Source organism: Apaloderma vittatum, unplaced genomic scaffold (assembly GCF_000703405.1).
Source record: "Apaloderma vittatum isolate BGI_N311 unplaced genomic scaffold, ASM70340v1 scaffold19391, whole genome shotgun sequence".
NCBI lineage: Eukaryota > Metazoa > Chordata > Aves > Trogoniformes > Trogonidae > Apaloderma > Apaloderma vittatum.
In genome coordinates this window covers 39,367-54,382 of record NW_009701005.1, presented here as the reverse complement: position 1 = coordinate 54,382, position 15,016 = coordinate 39,367, and the positions used below count along the sequence as shown (strand labels likewise).

The 15,016-nt window shown below is 38.4% G+C and overlaps 1 protein-coding gene across 1 annotated transcript in view; it reads left to right on the top strand.

Moving 5' to 3' along the window:
• The first annotated feature begins 242 nt into the window (after positions 1 to 242).
• LOC104281114 (lipopolysaccharide-responsive and beige-like anchor protein) overlaps positions 243 to 15,016 on the top strand; it is a 50,350-nt gene continuing 35,576 nt past the window's right edge. Inside the window, exons 1-3 of the mRNA XM_009878991.1 lie at positions 243 to 452; positions 9,676 to 9,765; positions 13,105 to 13,297. Of these exons, the coding sequence (XP_009877293.1) occupies positions 243 to 452; positions 9,676 to 9,765; positions 13,105 to 13,297 (493 nt within the window). The remainder of the gene's footprint in view (positions 453 to 9,675; positions 9,766 to 13,104; positions 13,298 to 15,016) is intronic.

Genomic DNA, 15,016 nt, shown 5'->3' with positions numbered 1-15,016 from the left:
TTCAGTAAGTAGTGAATTCATACAGGCAAAATTCAAAGTACTGGAGAAACAATCTTTGAATCATCTCTGGCCACAAGTGCGTTGCACAGATGGCATGCCTGACGTTGTACAGCACAAGAACAGTGTGAAAAGCCGAATAAGTGTTAAGAATTGGTCTAGTTTTAATTGCACATCTACATTAGAGTACCATTATAGGGAATCAGAATTAAGAAGAATATAGTTAAAGGAAACATACTGGTTCCATGGCTAAGGAGAGGTGGACTTGTCAACTGGAACGGCATGCTAATCTTGACCCAGGAAGGTCTGCAGGGCAGGATTGTGGAGCAGAGACAGGTCCTCTGAGGCTAATGTATGTGGACAGCTACCACTGCTGCAACGAAATCAGCTTGTCTGGGCATCTGGACTCTCCCAGAAGAAGACGAGGATTTTCTTCTGGCAAAAGGAACCCTAAAGTAACAGGAGTGTCATTTCTGCCCTGAGTTTATATCATTTTCCTACTCACAGCGTGCCCCATCTGTGGTGTTGGAGCAAATAGGCAAAAATGAGCATAAAGTGTTTACTGTGGTATCTGGGAGGTGTGGCACTTCTTTGATTCCACTCAGCCCAGAGTTTGACATGACAAATGGGAGTTTACTGCTCTTTGTCTTATGTGTGTATTGCAGTGCTTAGAAACAGACATAAAAGTCTTCAACTAGGTTTTGATCCAGAAAATAATCTGACCTGGATGCTCTTTTTTTGTCCTTCATTACAGAATAGATTCTAATTTTAGCTGGTGTTTCTGTTTCTCTCTCCAGCAGAAAAGAGAGTGATATTTTAGAGTTAATTAAAGTAGAACTGAGATGCCTAATGTATAAGGATTAATATAAATAAGAAACAAACAACTGCTTTGGCTGGAAGTAGTAAAGGTTTTAGGAAAAAGGTTACTCATGTAAATCAGTTTTTCAGCTCCGAATGCTTTTTCTCTCAGCCCCTGATTGAAATTCGAAGGATAGAAATTTTGAGTGCAGTCAGTTCCCTCACCTCTTCTTGCTTGACCTGTCTTGTGGATCTATCAGAGCCAGAGAGGCCTTGAGACCCCCTGGGCTCTTTACATTTTCATTCGTGCCTGGCCAGTCAGTCTTAGAGAGCTGACATATTTGTTGGCCAGCATTAAATAAAAAGGGCTATCAAAAAGTAAACAAGAGGTGGAAAAAGGTAATGTTCAAAAGCCTTCAAAACCAACATTTTTTAATAGAAAGTGTTATTAATTTTTTAACTTTTTTTCTCTTTTGTGTATTTTAGGGAAAGGATGAGATATACTAGTGTGTAATAGCTGTAGTTACCAGACACTAGGTCTTTTAGCCTTGAATCAATCATGGAAGTGAACAGGCTACAAAAATTTTATTATTTTTTATATCATCAGCATGCTTCAATTATGTGCAGGCTCTTTATGTAGTTGAAACAGTATCTGTATTGACTTTCACTGTAATTGTGAAACTAAAAATTTTTGTTTGGAGTGTTTTCACTGTATTTTCTCATTGCAGCCTAAGGTGTCTAGTTCATCAGTGCTCCCACTGTGTCTGTAGATGTCATGTGGTATTTGCTTACCAAACTGTATTATATTAGTTATTAGTTATATTTGAACAGTAGGATGCTTCTTGAGTGAGTAAGCTTGCTGTCATGCCAAAGGTGCTTTTCCTCAAGCAGTGTCCAAAATTCAAGTCTTAGTTAAATGTTACAATTTTTAAAATGATAGCAAAAACTTCATTCATTGCAGTAGAAGACTCTGAGATAATATTGTGCCCATGCTCTGAAAACCGCTGGTTTAGTCTTCCGGCTAGTAGTAGTGACTTATATCAATTTATTTCTTAGCTTAGCAAAATGAGTTATTTGTTTTTGATCCACAATTGTTGCAGGTTCTGAAAGGTGATCACATCAGCCAGTTTAAAGACCACTAGGTGTTGGATTTTTACATCTGTGTATTAGCCTCTTTCAGACTGAAATGTTTTATTTTAATGAAGCCTTCTTGTGTAATAAAGAGATGGCATGAAGGGTGAAGAAATTCCATGGAATGCTAACAGATTGGAACAGATAGATTTTTATTCCAGAGGAAAAAGATTTATATCAGAAAATTAGGAGTCAGCTAAGTAGCAGATAGACTACGTGAAGGTAGAAAATTATAAAGATTATATTTAGCTATGTAGAGGACTGAATGACTAATGCTGACAACGGTTTCAAAGTGTTGTGTGTGGCAATGCCACTACTTTCTCTGTGCCAATTATTGATTTCAAATGAAAGCAATGAGTTGCTCTCCTGAAATGTTCAGCTGCCATAGCAAAGAGACACATGAAGCAATTTTGATTTTGGTGCTCAGATGAAATGGAGACTGTTCTATTTTTAGAAATGTCCCAGAGCTGCTTAAGGTTTTGCTTGTACTGAATCCAGTTTTATTTGCAGGTCTTTAAATTCATCTTAACTTTCCCTTCCTCCCCTCCCCCTTTCTTCTTTTTTTTTTCTGGTAAGTCTCTTTGAAGTACTACCAGACCTGTTTTTCTAGTTCCAGTTGTTTTATCTGCTTCTTTCCAGTAGCCAAAGATTTAGGTGTTTTGAATGAGCACATCAGTGCTCCAGACAGAGATACTGTTTGAAATTATCCATGAACCCAGTGCCTCTGAACATTATTGAGTGACATTTGTTTCTGTTGGTTGTGTCTGCTCTGACTAACTGGTTTCTTTCAGATTGGCAGCTGGGATTACGCTGCAGTAGACGGACAGCTGCGTGAGCTAGAGATTGCAGCCAGGCCGTGCTATGCCTCTGCTTAATATGCCTGGAATGTATATATTCAAATTGGAGCAACTTCCATGGCCCTGAGGGGGATCTATTTGTATTCTCACAAACTGTGATTACTTCCTGTTTTACTTTAATGACTGCCATTTAATTGTCGTACTGATTTGTCTGGCAAAAAGACTTCATTTTCCTTTATTCTCACAGAAAATTTCTTAATGTAATTTAAGAGCTGGGTTAGTGGTTTTTGTTTTTAAAGATGTAGTAGAAGATACACTGTGCTGTGCTCCCTTGTACGCTTTTTTTGTGATGTGAACAGAAGAAAGTATTTTTCATATGTTGAATCTCAAATAGCTTTGAGAGAAAAAATAATTCTGTGTAGGTTAACAATCTTTTTCCCCCTGGGATCTACAGTAATTTGGATTTAATAAATGACAAATGGTTAGACTAGTATCCAACTTCCAAATAGACATCTATGGTATTTTAAGCAGACAGAAGGAACTGAAATTACAAGGAAAAAAAAAGAAAGAAAACAGAAAAAGATGTTCCTTGCAGGAAAGCTACAAAGATGTGATTTTTTTTAAAAAATATATCTGTGCTTCATTTATATTTGATGGCTTTCACATCTACATTTTGAGGTTGTTTTCTTGTGTGATGAGGCGGGCTTGGTTTTGTTGCACATATCCCTACTGCACCGCAGCAGGGCAAGGGTTGCACACGTTTTACTCTGCCGCAACTTGCTGCTGTACCCTCATAATGTCCCCCTCTGCAGGTTATTGACAGTATTTCTGCCCACACTTCAGTTCTGAAGCTTGTGTTACTTGAGTTGAAGGAGGAACTTCATTAGCGGGCTGCAACAGGCACCTTTTACACCCAGCTTGGTTAACAGAGGGTGTATCCCAAATATTTTGCAGGCATTTTTAATGATACCTAGAGAACAGCGTGCAACTCTTGATCTTGCAGTGTCTTTTCTGTGGCCTTTCTTCTCTCCTTGCTCCCTTCCCTCCTCTGCCATTTGTTACGTTTCAAAGCTAGTGTAGGCAATTTTCTTTAAAACACTATGTTAAGTGAATAGCACAGTGTTAAACAAAACAATTGAAGTGATTCAATATAAAAAGGTCGATTTGCAAGGCTGAAACAAGAGAAATTTTTTTCTGCTTTGGCATGAAGAAATTAGGCTGCTCATTTTATGTTTAGAACAGAGGATGGGAGTGTGTGAATTTATGATATTATCATTTTAGCGCTGTATTTTTTTTCCCCGGGTCAAGTGCAGTGCACTGTCCCCAGGGCAGGTGTACAGTCAGCCAGCGTATACATTGCCTGTTTCAGAAAAGCATTTTCCCCATTTTTCACAATCTTGATCTGACGGGGATTGTTATGAAACAAGGGGAAATGATACTGCAAAGAGCTTCTCTTCTACAATCTTTAGCTTATTTTCAGCAATTTTATCTAATTATTATGAATCATGCTTGTTCTCGGGTTACCGTTATCTGTGTCTCTTTAGTCTGTGAGGAATTTAACTAAGAATCTTACTGCGGGACTGTAAATGACTATCTGGTCAGAAGAGGTTTTCTGATCACTTGTTACCAGAGCTGGATTTTAATCACTATCCCATGGGGAAAGGAGCTAGTCAGTTGGCCGCTAAGCCATTCAGCTTCACTGTCCGAGGGAAAACCTGTCAAATATTCCGTGTTCTCTGGTGCTGTAAAGCAACATCTGGGTGGAAGGAAGGGGAAAGCAAGTAATCATAATTGCGTATTGCTCAAGCCAATAGAAATCACTGAGGAACATGTGTGTAAACCTTTTTGAATTTTGAAAAGTGAGGTAGGAGCGGCAGAGAGCCAAAGTAATTATTTTTGCAAGGGCTCTTATTTTCTAGACATAAAGACTGGGTAGAAAGATGGAGGATGAATCCAAAACATTTTCTGCCCCAAACACGTATGCTGAAGAGAATATCTGTTAAAATGCATGATGCTATTTCACCTGGACTTTCAAATGTTTGGCAATTAAATTTTATGGATTTGAAAAGTAACTGGAAATACTTCAGTGCAGATCTTTAAAGGCACATTGACTAAAGTAGCCTCTTTGCAGTGAACACTGAATTTGTAGCCTATGCATTCGGACGGAGGCGTACATTTTAGCATGGCAATGCTGTGCTGTTAGAGTCTTCAGACAGTTTGGTGTTTTGTGTCTGAGTAGGCATGATGAAAGCAACTTCTGAGACTCCAAGGGTCTTTAAATCTGTAGTTAAATGGTGTACGTCTTGCCTTTTAACTATATGGGCCTTCACTTCAGGATTTGAGTTCAAAACTAGAGACCATTTCATTCTTTCTCTGTGACACTCACTGCAGTTCCCCCTCCACCCACCCTCCCTCGTATTTAATTTTATAGTTCTTTCAGACATAAACATGAAAAAAAAGCAATTTTGACTTAGTTTCTGAGTGTTGCTGCAAAGAAAAGTAACAAACATCTGTTTTTACCTTAACTGCATCCATATGTTCAACCTCCCCATCACCCTCCTTCCCAAAAAATTTACAGCCGTATTTGGTGGGTACTGCATACTGTTGAATTAACTTTCTTCACAGTTAGATTAGAGGGTAAGTTCAGGGACTGAAAATATCTGTACTAAACAGTGGCCAGAAGCCACATTATAGCTAAGCCAAGTTTTCAGGTTATTCACTCTTCCTCTTTTAATTTACTTCCGTATTCCCCTTCTTCCCTTCCCACCATGCAGGAAAAGAGGGGAGGATCCAGGAGACTTTTTTAGGAGCAGGTTATCGTGGTAATCTGATAAATGTTAACTTGTGAAGTTTGCTTATGGCTTTCATACTTATAAATTAATTAACATTTGAAATAGCATGTTTATCATCTAAGTATGTGGTTTGAGATGCATACTGTGTAGATTATTGTAAAGGGTTAGTTACCTTGTTTCACTTTATTACTTCTTGTTGTAGCATCTGGAACAATTCTGGCCTTATCAAAGTTTTGATTTTGTAGAGGATTTAACAGCAAGAAGGCTATTTTACTGAGATATTTGAGAAGCAGTGAAACAAAATGTTGAATGATATTATCTTTTACTTTGTGATATGCAGCATGCTTTGAGAGATAAGAGTTCATGGCACTAAAGATATCTTTCAAACAAAGGTTATCCTTTCCAGTTGTATAGTGCCTTTAATAGATGTGAAACCAGTTGTGCCAGTTCCCAAATATTTCAACCTACAGTAATCTAAGTGGCTATATGCTCCAGAGGGATTCTGCAATGTGAGAATACATGCCTTTCCTCTGCCACTAGAGGCAGCTGTGGGTGTCTCTTAGTAATACCAACTAATACTAGTAATACATTTTTGCAGAGTATTTAGAAGCTGGGCTATAATTTCCTAGAAAGTGAGTTGGTGACTTTTGACTCATGGCCATTTTACTGTATATTTCAGGTAAGTGGTAGGTTGTTTTCTTCAAAGGAGATATTAATTATCTCTCTGAGGAAAAGATTCCCTGCTTCTAGCTGATTTTCTTTGACAGGTTGAACAAAAGTCTGAGTGACATCTGGTGACTAAAATGCCCTGTATTTCTCTTTTGGTTGTTATGCAAATTGAGAGAATGGGGATTGATTCTAGCTTCACCATCACATGTTTCTGCTGACAGAGGGAGGTCATCTTGCATCCTTCTGTCTGTGATCCTTCTGACTGAGACATCATCAGAACATGGAGCTGACATCTGGATTGACTTTGAGTACAGTCTGGGAAAAGGAAATCATTTGGGGTTGCTAGTATGCTCTTCTGGTCATAATTAAGAAATGCTGAAGTGAAGTAAAGAAATCTTTACTTTTTTTCTTGGTAATTAAAAGGAATGCAAAAGGTTTTGATGCTGAACTGTAGTCCCTGTGTCTAGCCATAACTGTCCAAGTGTTGATGCCTTTACTCAATAGTTTTTCAAATTTCTTTTGGATCTCTGAAGTGTCAGTAAAGAGGACGTATACAGATACCAGTATCTGTAGCTTTCATCAATGTAGTTTTCATGTTTTACAAAACCTTGATACCTGTGGTAGGACATGATCTGAATGTACATTTTTCCTGGTTCTCTTGGCTAAAAAGGGAAAGATTGTGTCAGGGGGCTACTGTAATCCTCAAAATGTAGACTCTTGTATTTTTTGGAAGGATTAGATGGAGCTTAATGAGTCTAAAAGACTTGTTTGTGCTGAAACTGTAAATCCCAAACTCACGCTACATCATAAACATGAACAAAGAAATTGTCTGTTGAAGACTGAAAATGGAAAATTTGTGGTCCTCTAAGGCAGGCTTTGACAAAATCATTGTCCTGTTGGTCAGCAGTTTCACCAATTCTGACAGAGCACCATGTGAAAGCAGGCAATGACTCTCTGTTTGTGGGCTGAGTAGAATATTTTATACTTGGTTTTAATATCCCAGAGACACTCTCTTCTGCACTGGGGCTGGATGGGAGACAAACAGCTGCTCTGCTGCTGCTGTGTGTGGTCTAGGAGCGTGATAATGGTGAGAGTAGTGTATGTGAGTAAGCAGTGGAATCATAACTGTGTCTCTTCCAGTTTTTGTGTTGCTGGAAGGTGGTGAGTTCCTCTGAGATCTAGGTCGTGGAAAATAGTGCTCTGACTGCTGATCTTTCAGTGGTTAAAGCCATTATAACATCTGATTTTCATTCTACATCAGTTTGGGCTCATGTTATGGTGAATGTATTTGAAGTATTTGAAATGTTCTGCATTGGTATATGGTATCTTGTGTTTCATCTTCCCTTTCTAAGTATTGATGCTATGTAAGAGAGTATAGTTTGTAGTGGTAGCATTGGGAATTAAAGGACATACTGGATTTTATGGGTAAGACAACATTCTTACTCCCTTTAAGTACTGAATATGGGCTATTTGGGAATGGAAGTGTCTGTACTGATTATACGTCAACGTACAAGGAAGTTAATAAATCTGAAGCTTATTTTTTCCTGCTTTTATCTATTCAATTTTCAGCTCTGCAAGAAATGCATGGGAGCTGTGCTTCAAGAATATCTTACTCATTTTGAATAATATATTGTATATATGCTTTATAGGAAATAAATAGTAGACCTTATTGTAGATTTGCCCTAAAGATTTTAGCAAGCACAGAATTACTGACATCCAGGGCTGTCTGCATTCAGTTCCTCCTTTGTTGTTCTTGTTGTACCCTCAACGCAATATATAATTCCCAGTTGCTAGTAAAAATATTCCACTCAATCTGCAAGTAATGTAGGCAAATCTTTTTAATCTGGATTTTTTGGAAACTAACATCTTTTTATAGGAAGCTGCTGACCAGTATGCTGTTTCTTTGTTAATGCCTCATGTATTAAGGAACCCCAGATTCTATGCTCTTGTGATTCCCTTGATGTCTTGAGTCACAAAAGCCCAGATTTGAATTTTAATGTAGCATGTCCCATTACTAGAAAGAGAACTCTGATGGTTTTACTGAGCCTTAGTGTTTCACAACTCTGATATTGCTGTTCCTTGAAGAGACAGCTTTTTTATAAACTTGCTTATTCACCAGTTCTTTGAAGATTGCTTCCCAGCATGGGCAAGAGCATTAGAATCTGTCCATAGCATAATTGCAGCTTGTGTTCTGGTGAGTTCAGATGTTTCAAAAGCCCTGCCAAATGTAAGAAGGTCAACTGATTTGGACAGCATGTTTCCTCTCAGAGGATGATTATTTCTGATGGTCTTAAGTCCACAGGTGCATTCTACTTCTGGTTTTATTTCTCGAACAGGAGAAGATTGTGGGTCCTAGTAATATTCTTTATTATTATCTAAAACTAGTTGTTTGTAAGAATAAGATCAACATAAGTGTTATTCCATTGTCTCAGAAATTTTAATGAGTGGCTAAAAAATAGAACAGGATTATGAATGTAGGGAGCCTCAAGGTATGTTGAATCACAGAAGAGAAGAATGAGAGAAAAACATGGTATTCTAATAGCAGAAAAGTGGTGGGTGGTTTTGTGTTTTAGCATTCAAGTATCCCATTAAAAACAATTTTTTGAAGGGTCCGACTCTCAGGACTTCTTTTGAAAGTAGGACTTGTGAATGCCTCACAGTGAAAGAGATTGAATCAAAGCTGCATGATTCAAGACTTTCTGTGGTATTAGCCTGTTTCTGTGGATAGTGTGGGGGCCTGGCTGACAAGAAGTTTGGGTGCTTGATTTTATCTTTAAGCCAGTAGGCCAATATGTGTGCAACATGGAAAAAACAGTTGGACATGCCTAGGCAAGTGGTATGAGTTCATACATTTCAGAATAATGATTTTTAAAAAATCACTAAGCATGAGATGGTATTTTCATGTATGCCTTATGGCATAAGTGTTAAGGCATTTTGCTGAAGATATAGAGAACTTTTTAAAAAAAAATTTAGCTACATTTAACATTAGTCTTGCTGTCGGTAGTTTAATGTATCCTAAAGTTGTCTGCTCTTTTTGAATAAGAATGAAAATAAGAAAAGCTCAGTGTCATTTTCATTGTAGTTCTTGCTGTGAAACTAGGCAATGGAGTCTAAATAGAAAGTAGAACACTCTTAATGCCTATAGAAACTTTTAAAAAATTAACTTTTGTTTCTGAGTTATGTTACAAACAGGATAAGCCAGTGTTAGAAAGGAAAAATGGAGCCATGATTATAATAGCTCGTTTCTGTTTAATATCATTGAGCAGGATGAGGTTTTGCAGTTTCTCATGGAAATAGCATCCACAGTACTAAAATGATTACCTCATTCTTAGTACCAGTGCCAAGCACTTAGCCCCACAGCGAACACACGGGGTTGATTTTCAACATGAAACAAGCCAGAAGTGTGGAATGACATTTTCAGGTGACAGTTACGGTTCTATTGCCTGTAATTAGCACCTCTTAACATGCAAACCTGCCTTTGCCTTTTCCAGGCTGTTGAAGCTCAAATACGAAGTTTTGGACAGACCCCTTCCCAACTGCTCATAGAACCACATCCTCCCAGAAGTTCTGCCATGCAGGTGGTAAGTAGCACGTTAACTCTTTGTGACCTGCCATTTTGCTCACTTCCTTTGCTATCTTAAAGTTACAGAACCAGCCACTTCGCTTTGCTTTTATGTGGTCGCAGAATCGTGTTATTAAAAACAGCAGATGAGTTACGGTTTTGGTGGACTCAGAGTGTATGCGGTGCTTAACTATCATTTTATTTATTGCTGAAAGGATTGTATTGATTTCTAGTACAGACCTTTTTTTGTCAGTGTAATCTAAGAACACTTCATCAGTAGATTTTGTTAATACCATACCTGTACAGGTGAGAGCCAGTCATCATGGAGACAATTTAGTTAATCTTTGGCAGATTCCCCAAGAAGCATGGATTTAGGAGGTGGAACTTCCTTGTCTTTTCCCCCAGGCATAGGTTTTCCCCTAAAACCAGGATTACTAGGAATTCATGAGCTGAAACTTACATAGCAAAGAATGTGACTAAATGTGTTTTGCAGTAAAGCTAGAGTGATAAAATCCAGGCAGCAAGCATTAACATGTTTTCCCTTTTACCTCTACTTGTGTCTAATATAATTTTATTATACAAACTATTATTTTATTACTGATTACTTTCCCTATCATGTTGTGTGCAGTCCTTGCATCTAAAGTATCATTTATGTTGTCATAGATCCAGAACTCAGTATGTTAAGTGATACTGTGACAAGTGGAACACATAGTGTGCTAATTCACAAGGTTTTCAAAAGGTTACATTCCCTGATTTTTAAGTTGGACATTTTATGCTGAAATATAAAAAAAATACATTTTCTTCTGATATGTTCTGTAAGAGGTATGTCCTACTCAAGCAGCCTAAAGTTATTAGATCAAAAACGTACCTGAAGTGCAAAAGCTTTTAGAAAAACCACACAAAAATCTGAAAAGTTCCCAAAGGAGCTTACAAACCTTGTGATATAGGAGGCTAAGAAGTGTAAGCTTTCTTGCCAAATTAAGTTACTAGCCTTTCTCAAACGTGTCGTGTGTTGTACCTGAGACTAGCTCGTCTGCCTGTCCCCCTAATCCCCACCACCCTTTCTGCAGCCAGCACACGCTACGGTTGGACAGCTGTGCTGTTGACGTGCTCCTGCCCTGGAATCCCTTGTGCTGGCTGGACAGAGCCAATTGTGCCCAGTTGTGACCTGCTGACCCATGGCTGCCTTAACAGTTGGACTTGATGATCTTAAAGGTCTTTCCCAACTGAAATGATTCTATGATTGCACCTCCTAGGGCTGTAGACCACTGCAGTTACTTGTGTGCACAACCCGCAAGGCTCCCTCTTCCAGAAGAGCCCAGTTAACAGGGATGTTGGGCAGCCCAAGGGCTCTCTCATCATGCAACTACATGCTATATGTGTGTCCATCTGTCACAGTGCCATGCACTAGGCATGTGTCCTGGTTCAGAGGGATTTGTTTCAGGAAGAGGAGGAACTCAAGGAGTTGATTGTTAACATGTTTGTCAGACCCATTGTTATATGAAGTTGATGGCAGGAAGCAGTTTGGAGGGGTTTATCATAATATTTTTCATGATGCTGAATTAGTGAAGTATGTAATGGAAGAAGTTAAATTCTGGTAAATTAACTGTTTCTGACTCCTCTGAGTTTTTTGGACTGAGGTGCGTGCAGAAAAAAACTCTTGGTTCTCCGCTTGCTTTGACCAGTTTTGTGTCAATTAACACCGGATTTTATAATAGCGCTGTATTAAGTGGTTTTGACAGTGGTATTCCTGCAGCTGAAATGCAGTTAAGGACGTTTTTCCTGTCACAACTTTGGATTATTTGTAGTTGGGTTATTTACTGAGTTTTCGGTTTTCATGTGTGTGCGTGTGCACATATGCATGAATACAGCTGAACAGAAAGCTACCACGTGCTGCGTTAAGCGCACAAGCCATAATATACACCAGGTGTAGTAATTAGCAGTCACACGAAGGCTGCCTATTTGTCTGGGTTTGCTGCTGTTGCTGTATCCCCTTGTGTTTTCAACCATCAGATAGCTGGATTTAATTGAGGCCACATCAGATGAGGCATTACTGACACCTTTAATTGAATGAGCATCCAGGGAGGATTAACTCATAATATTGATTGGCTTTTAGCCACTTGCTCAGAAGGGTGTCTGGGTAGCTTATTAGTTGCTTTTATTTACACCTTTATGCAAAGACTGTAAATAGGAATTCATAGAGCAATATGTTTTTCTAAGTACTCTTAATAACTTTTTAAAAAGGAGTGATAATAAAAATGCAAATGTATTTAATTTTTTTATTAGTTCTGTATAAATGTATGTTAAATGTATGCACTTACATACACATATATGTAATGAAATATTGCAGGTGGAAAATAGCCAAGACCACTTCATTAGTGTTCTAATTCAGTTATTAGAAAATTACAAATACTAGAGCAGTATGGCTACTGGTGACTAAGATGGTTGTATTTCTACTTTTGTAGGTACACCACAGTTCTTCTCAGTTGTTCTGTTTTTTAGGTACACCACACAATCACAAATCCATTAAGTTTTGTTTTTCCTTCCTATGTTTGATATCCGGATCTAAAGTCCTTGATATTTTGTTTCAACATTTGCAGTATTGTTAGAGAGCTGTGTTAAAAAGTTGTTAAACTTTTCAACTTAACCCTAAAAATATTATGTTGAAAATGAGAGTCTGGATTCATTCCCTCCCTTTAGGATTTCTAGAAACAACGCAGGGTAGTGTCTGTAATCACGTCCACTTTATATTCTTTACAACTGCATTTAATTATGTTTGGCCTTTGAAACACATTTGCAATGAAGTCTTCTACTTTGCATTCATAAATCTTATTTTTGTACACCAGAAATATATACAGAACATATATCTAGTGTATGTGTGTATCTGTTTATTTTAATGTGCTTTCATGTTCTCATCTGGCTTGTAAAGAATTGCAGTCTGCCAATTTAGTGCAACTTGAGACAATCTCTGGGAGCAGGAATTTCTGTTGCTCACTTTTTTTTTTTTAATTCCCTCCTAGTTTGGCGTTGCTTTCCTTGACATGCTATCTCCGCAGATATGAAGGAGAATTCTTTTGGCAGAGATAGGTGATTGGAAACTTTTAGTTTAGTCTGCTCTGATCTGTAGCAAAGTTTGAATATAGACACGCTGTGTTTAGCAGGGCCCGTGTACTTGTAGGTTTTTCTACCCAAAATTATTGTTTCCACAAGCCTGTCTGCTATTACTGCATTTGCTTTTCACTGCAGCTGCTGTTGGATCTTGCATGTTTTAATCCAATCTTCCTTCTCTTGTCCTGTCTTCTCCTCCCCCTGTTTTCTTTTCCTGTGTATTTGGGTTCTTGTTGTGTGCACTCAACAGTATCTCCTCCTGCAGAGCCCGTTGATGTTCACAGACCAAGCTCAACAGGATGTTATCATGGTTCTAAAGTTCCCATCCAACTCCCCTGTCACTCATGTAGCAGCCAACACTCAGCCTGGTCTGGCCACTCCTGCTGTGATCACAGTTACTGCAAATAGGCTATTTGCTGTAAACAAGTGGCATAATCTTCCTGGTAAGTAAATTACTGTAAGTAGCATAAGAGACCACTATCATCGAGCAGTACTACTATTGTCTGTCTCAAAAATTGCTCCAGAGTTGTTTAAAAGTTAAAGTGTGAAGAGAAGGTCCAGTCTGTTGACACAGTATGCTTTTCACATGTGGACTGAGTCTCTCCTTAAAAAGGTAATCTGAACTATTGTGTAGTAAGATGTGTAGCACACAAAAGGTTTGTAACAATGCAAGGTTTCTAACTATGCAAAAAGACAAAACCAGTGTATCACTATTTGATCATGATAAAGCCGCAGGCTTCCTCTTGAATTTGATTTTCAGTCACATGGAAGCCTGAACAAAGACAAGTTTTAAAGCATGTAGGACTCGCCTGAAATATTTTCTGCTACTTGATTATGAACACTGTATTCTTATGTTAAAGCTACTCAATGAGAAATGGAAGATAAAATATATGGGAAGTCTATATCCTCTGTAACTTAAACATCCCAAAGTTGGTGCTTAGGTCTTTGTCAGTATGAAAGCTATTTGTATAGCAACCAATCAAATTAATTTTCCTTTCAAAGTGTGTACGAGTTGAGAATATAGTCGTTCTGTTTTCAATGCTAATGTTCTCTAATCTTAAATTCTCTCATCCTTGTTTCCGTGACTGTGGCAGACTCAGGTCCAAGCCCTGAAAGGTAGTTTATTTCCGTGCAATGCAGTAAATCTGGTCAAAGAAAGAGCTTCTACTCAAATAACTTAAATGGAAGATATTTGCACCAGAGTAATGCTTACATCACTGAAATTCCTACTAAAAAATCTGGACGCAGGGTCCTTGATTACATTTTGAAAAAAGCCAGATGACTCCCACAGTTTTTCTTAATTCTTACAAATTACCTCTCAACATTGTACCAAGAGAAACATCTTTGTCTTATTTCACCCACCCAAGAAATGCTTAAAAGGAAAGGTGGGAAGGAAGGGGGGGAAGGGAGGCTTGCCCTTGTGTGAGCAAGAACTATTTACAAGGCTCTTGACATTTGTTTGAAAGAGGGATGGCTATGTCCTCTCATACCTTGGATGTGTAACCTTGGGCATATAATATTCAAGGCTTTTCAAAAACAACCTTTGTGGACATAAAACAGTCATGGGAAAAGAAGAGGTTCTAAATAGGTAGGAGTTAGTTTTGTTTGTCTCCTGAGTCTCCTTCCTGGCCGATGTTCTACGAGCAAGCAACCAACTGTTGGGTGTAGTAATCATAGAATCAACTGTTTTGAGTTGAGCAGAACGTTCAGATTTTGGTTTTCCCCTCACTTCTGAAAGGGAGAATGGTAAGACATGCTCTTGAGTCATTATTTTTCCTCTAGAAGCATTTTAGACTTGTCTTGCCTTTAAAAGGGCTCAAGAAAACCTACATTTCAAGACAAACAAAATCCAGCTGAAGAAAACCAAAACCCAACAAAACAAAACCCAGCAAAGCCCCACCTCACCCCACCTGATCAGAGCACACTGATCAGCTGCAGGTTGTTAATGAAGTACTACGCTTAAGACATCTGGGCATGGGCTCCTGAGACTACCCTTCCCTAGTGTTGCCTTCAAATTTTGTACCAACAGAGGATCTACTAGGATTAGAGGGCAGTTATCATTACTACTCCATATTTCCTGCTGTGGTCTTAACATTGTCTTTACTAATGAGCCATCATGAAAAAGTTAAGCTGCCAAGTGACCAGTTGTCACTGATGTGTAA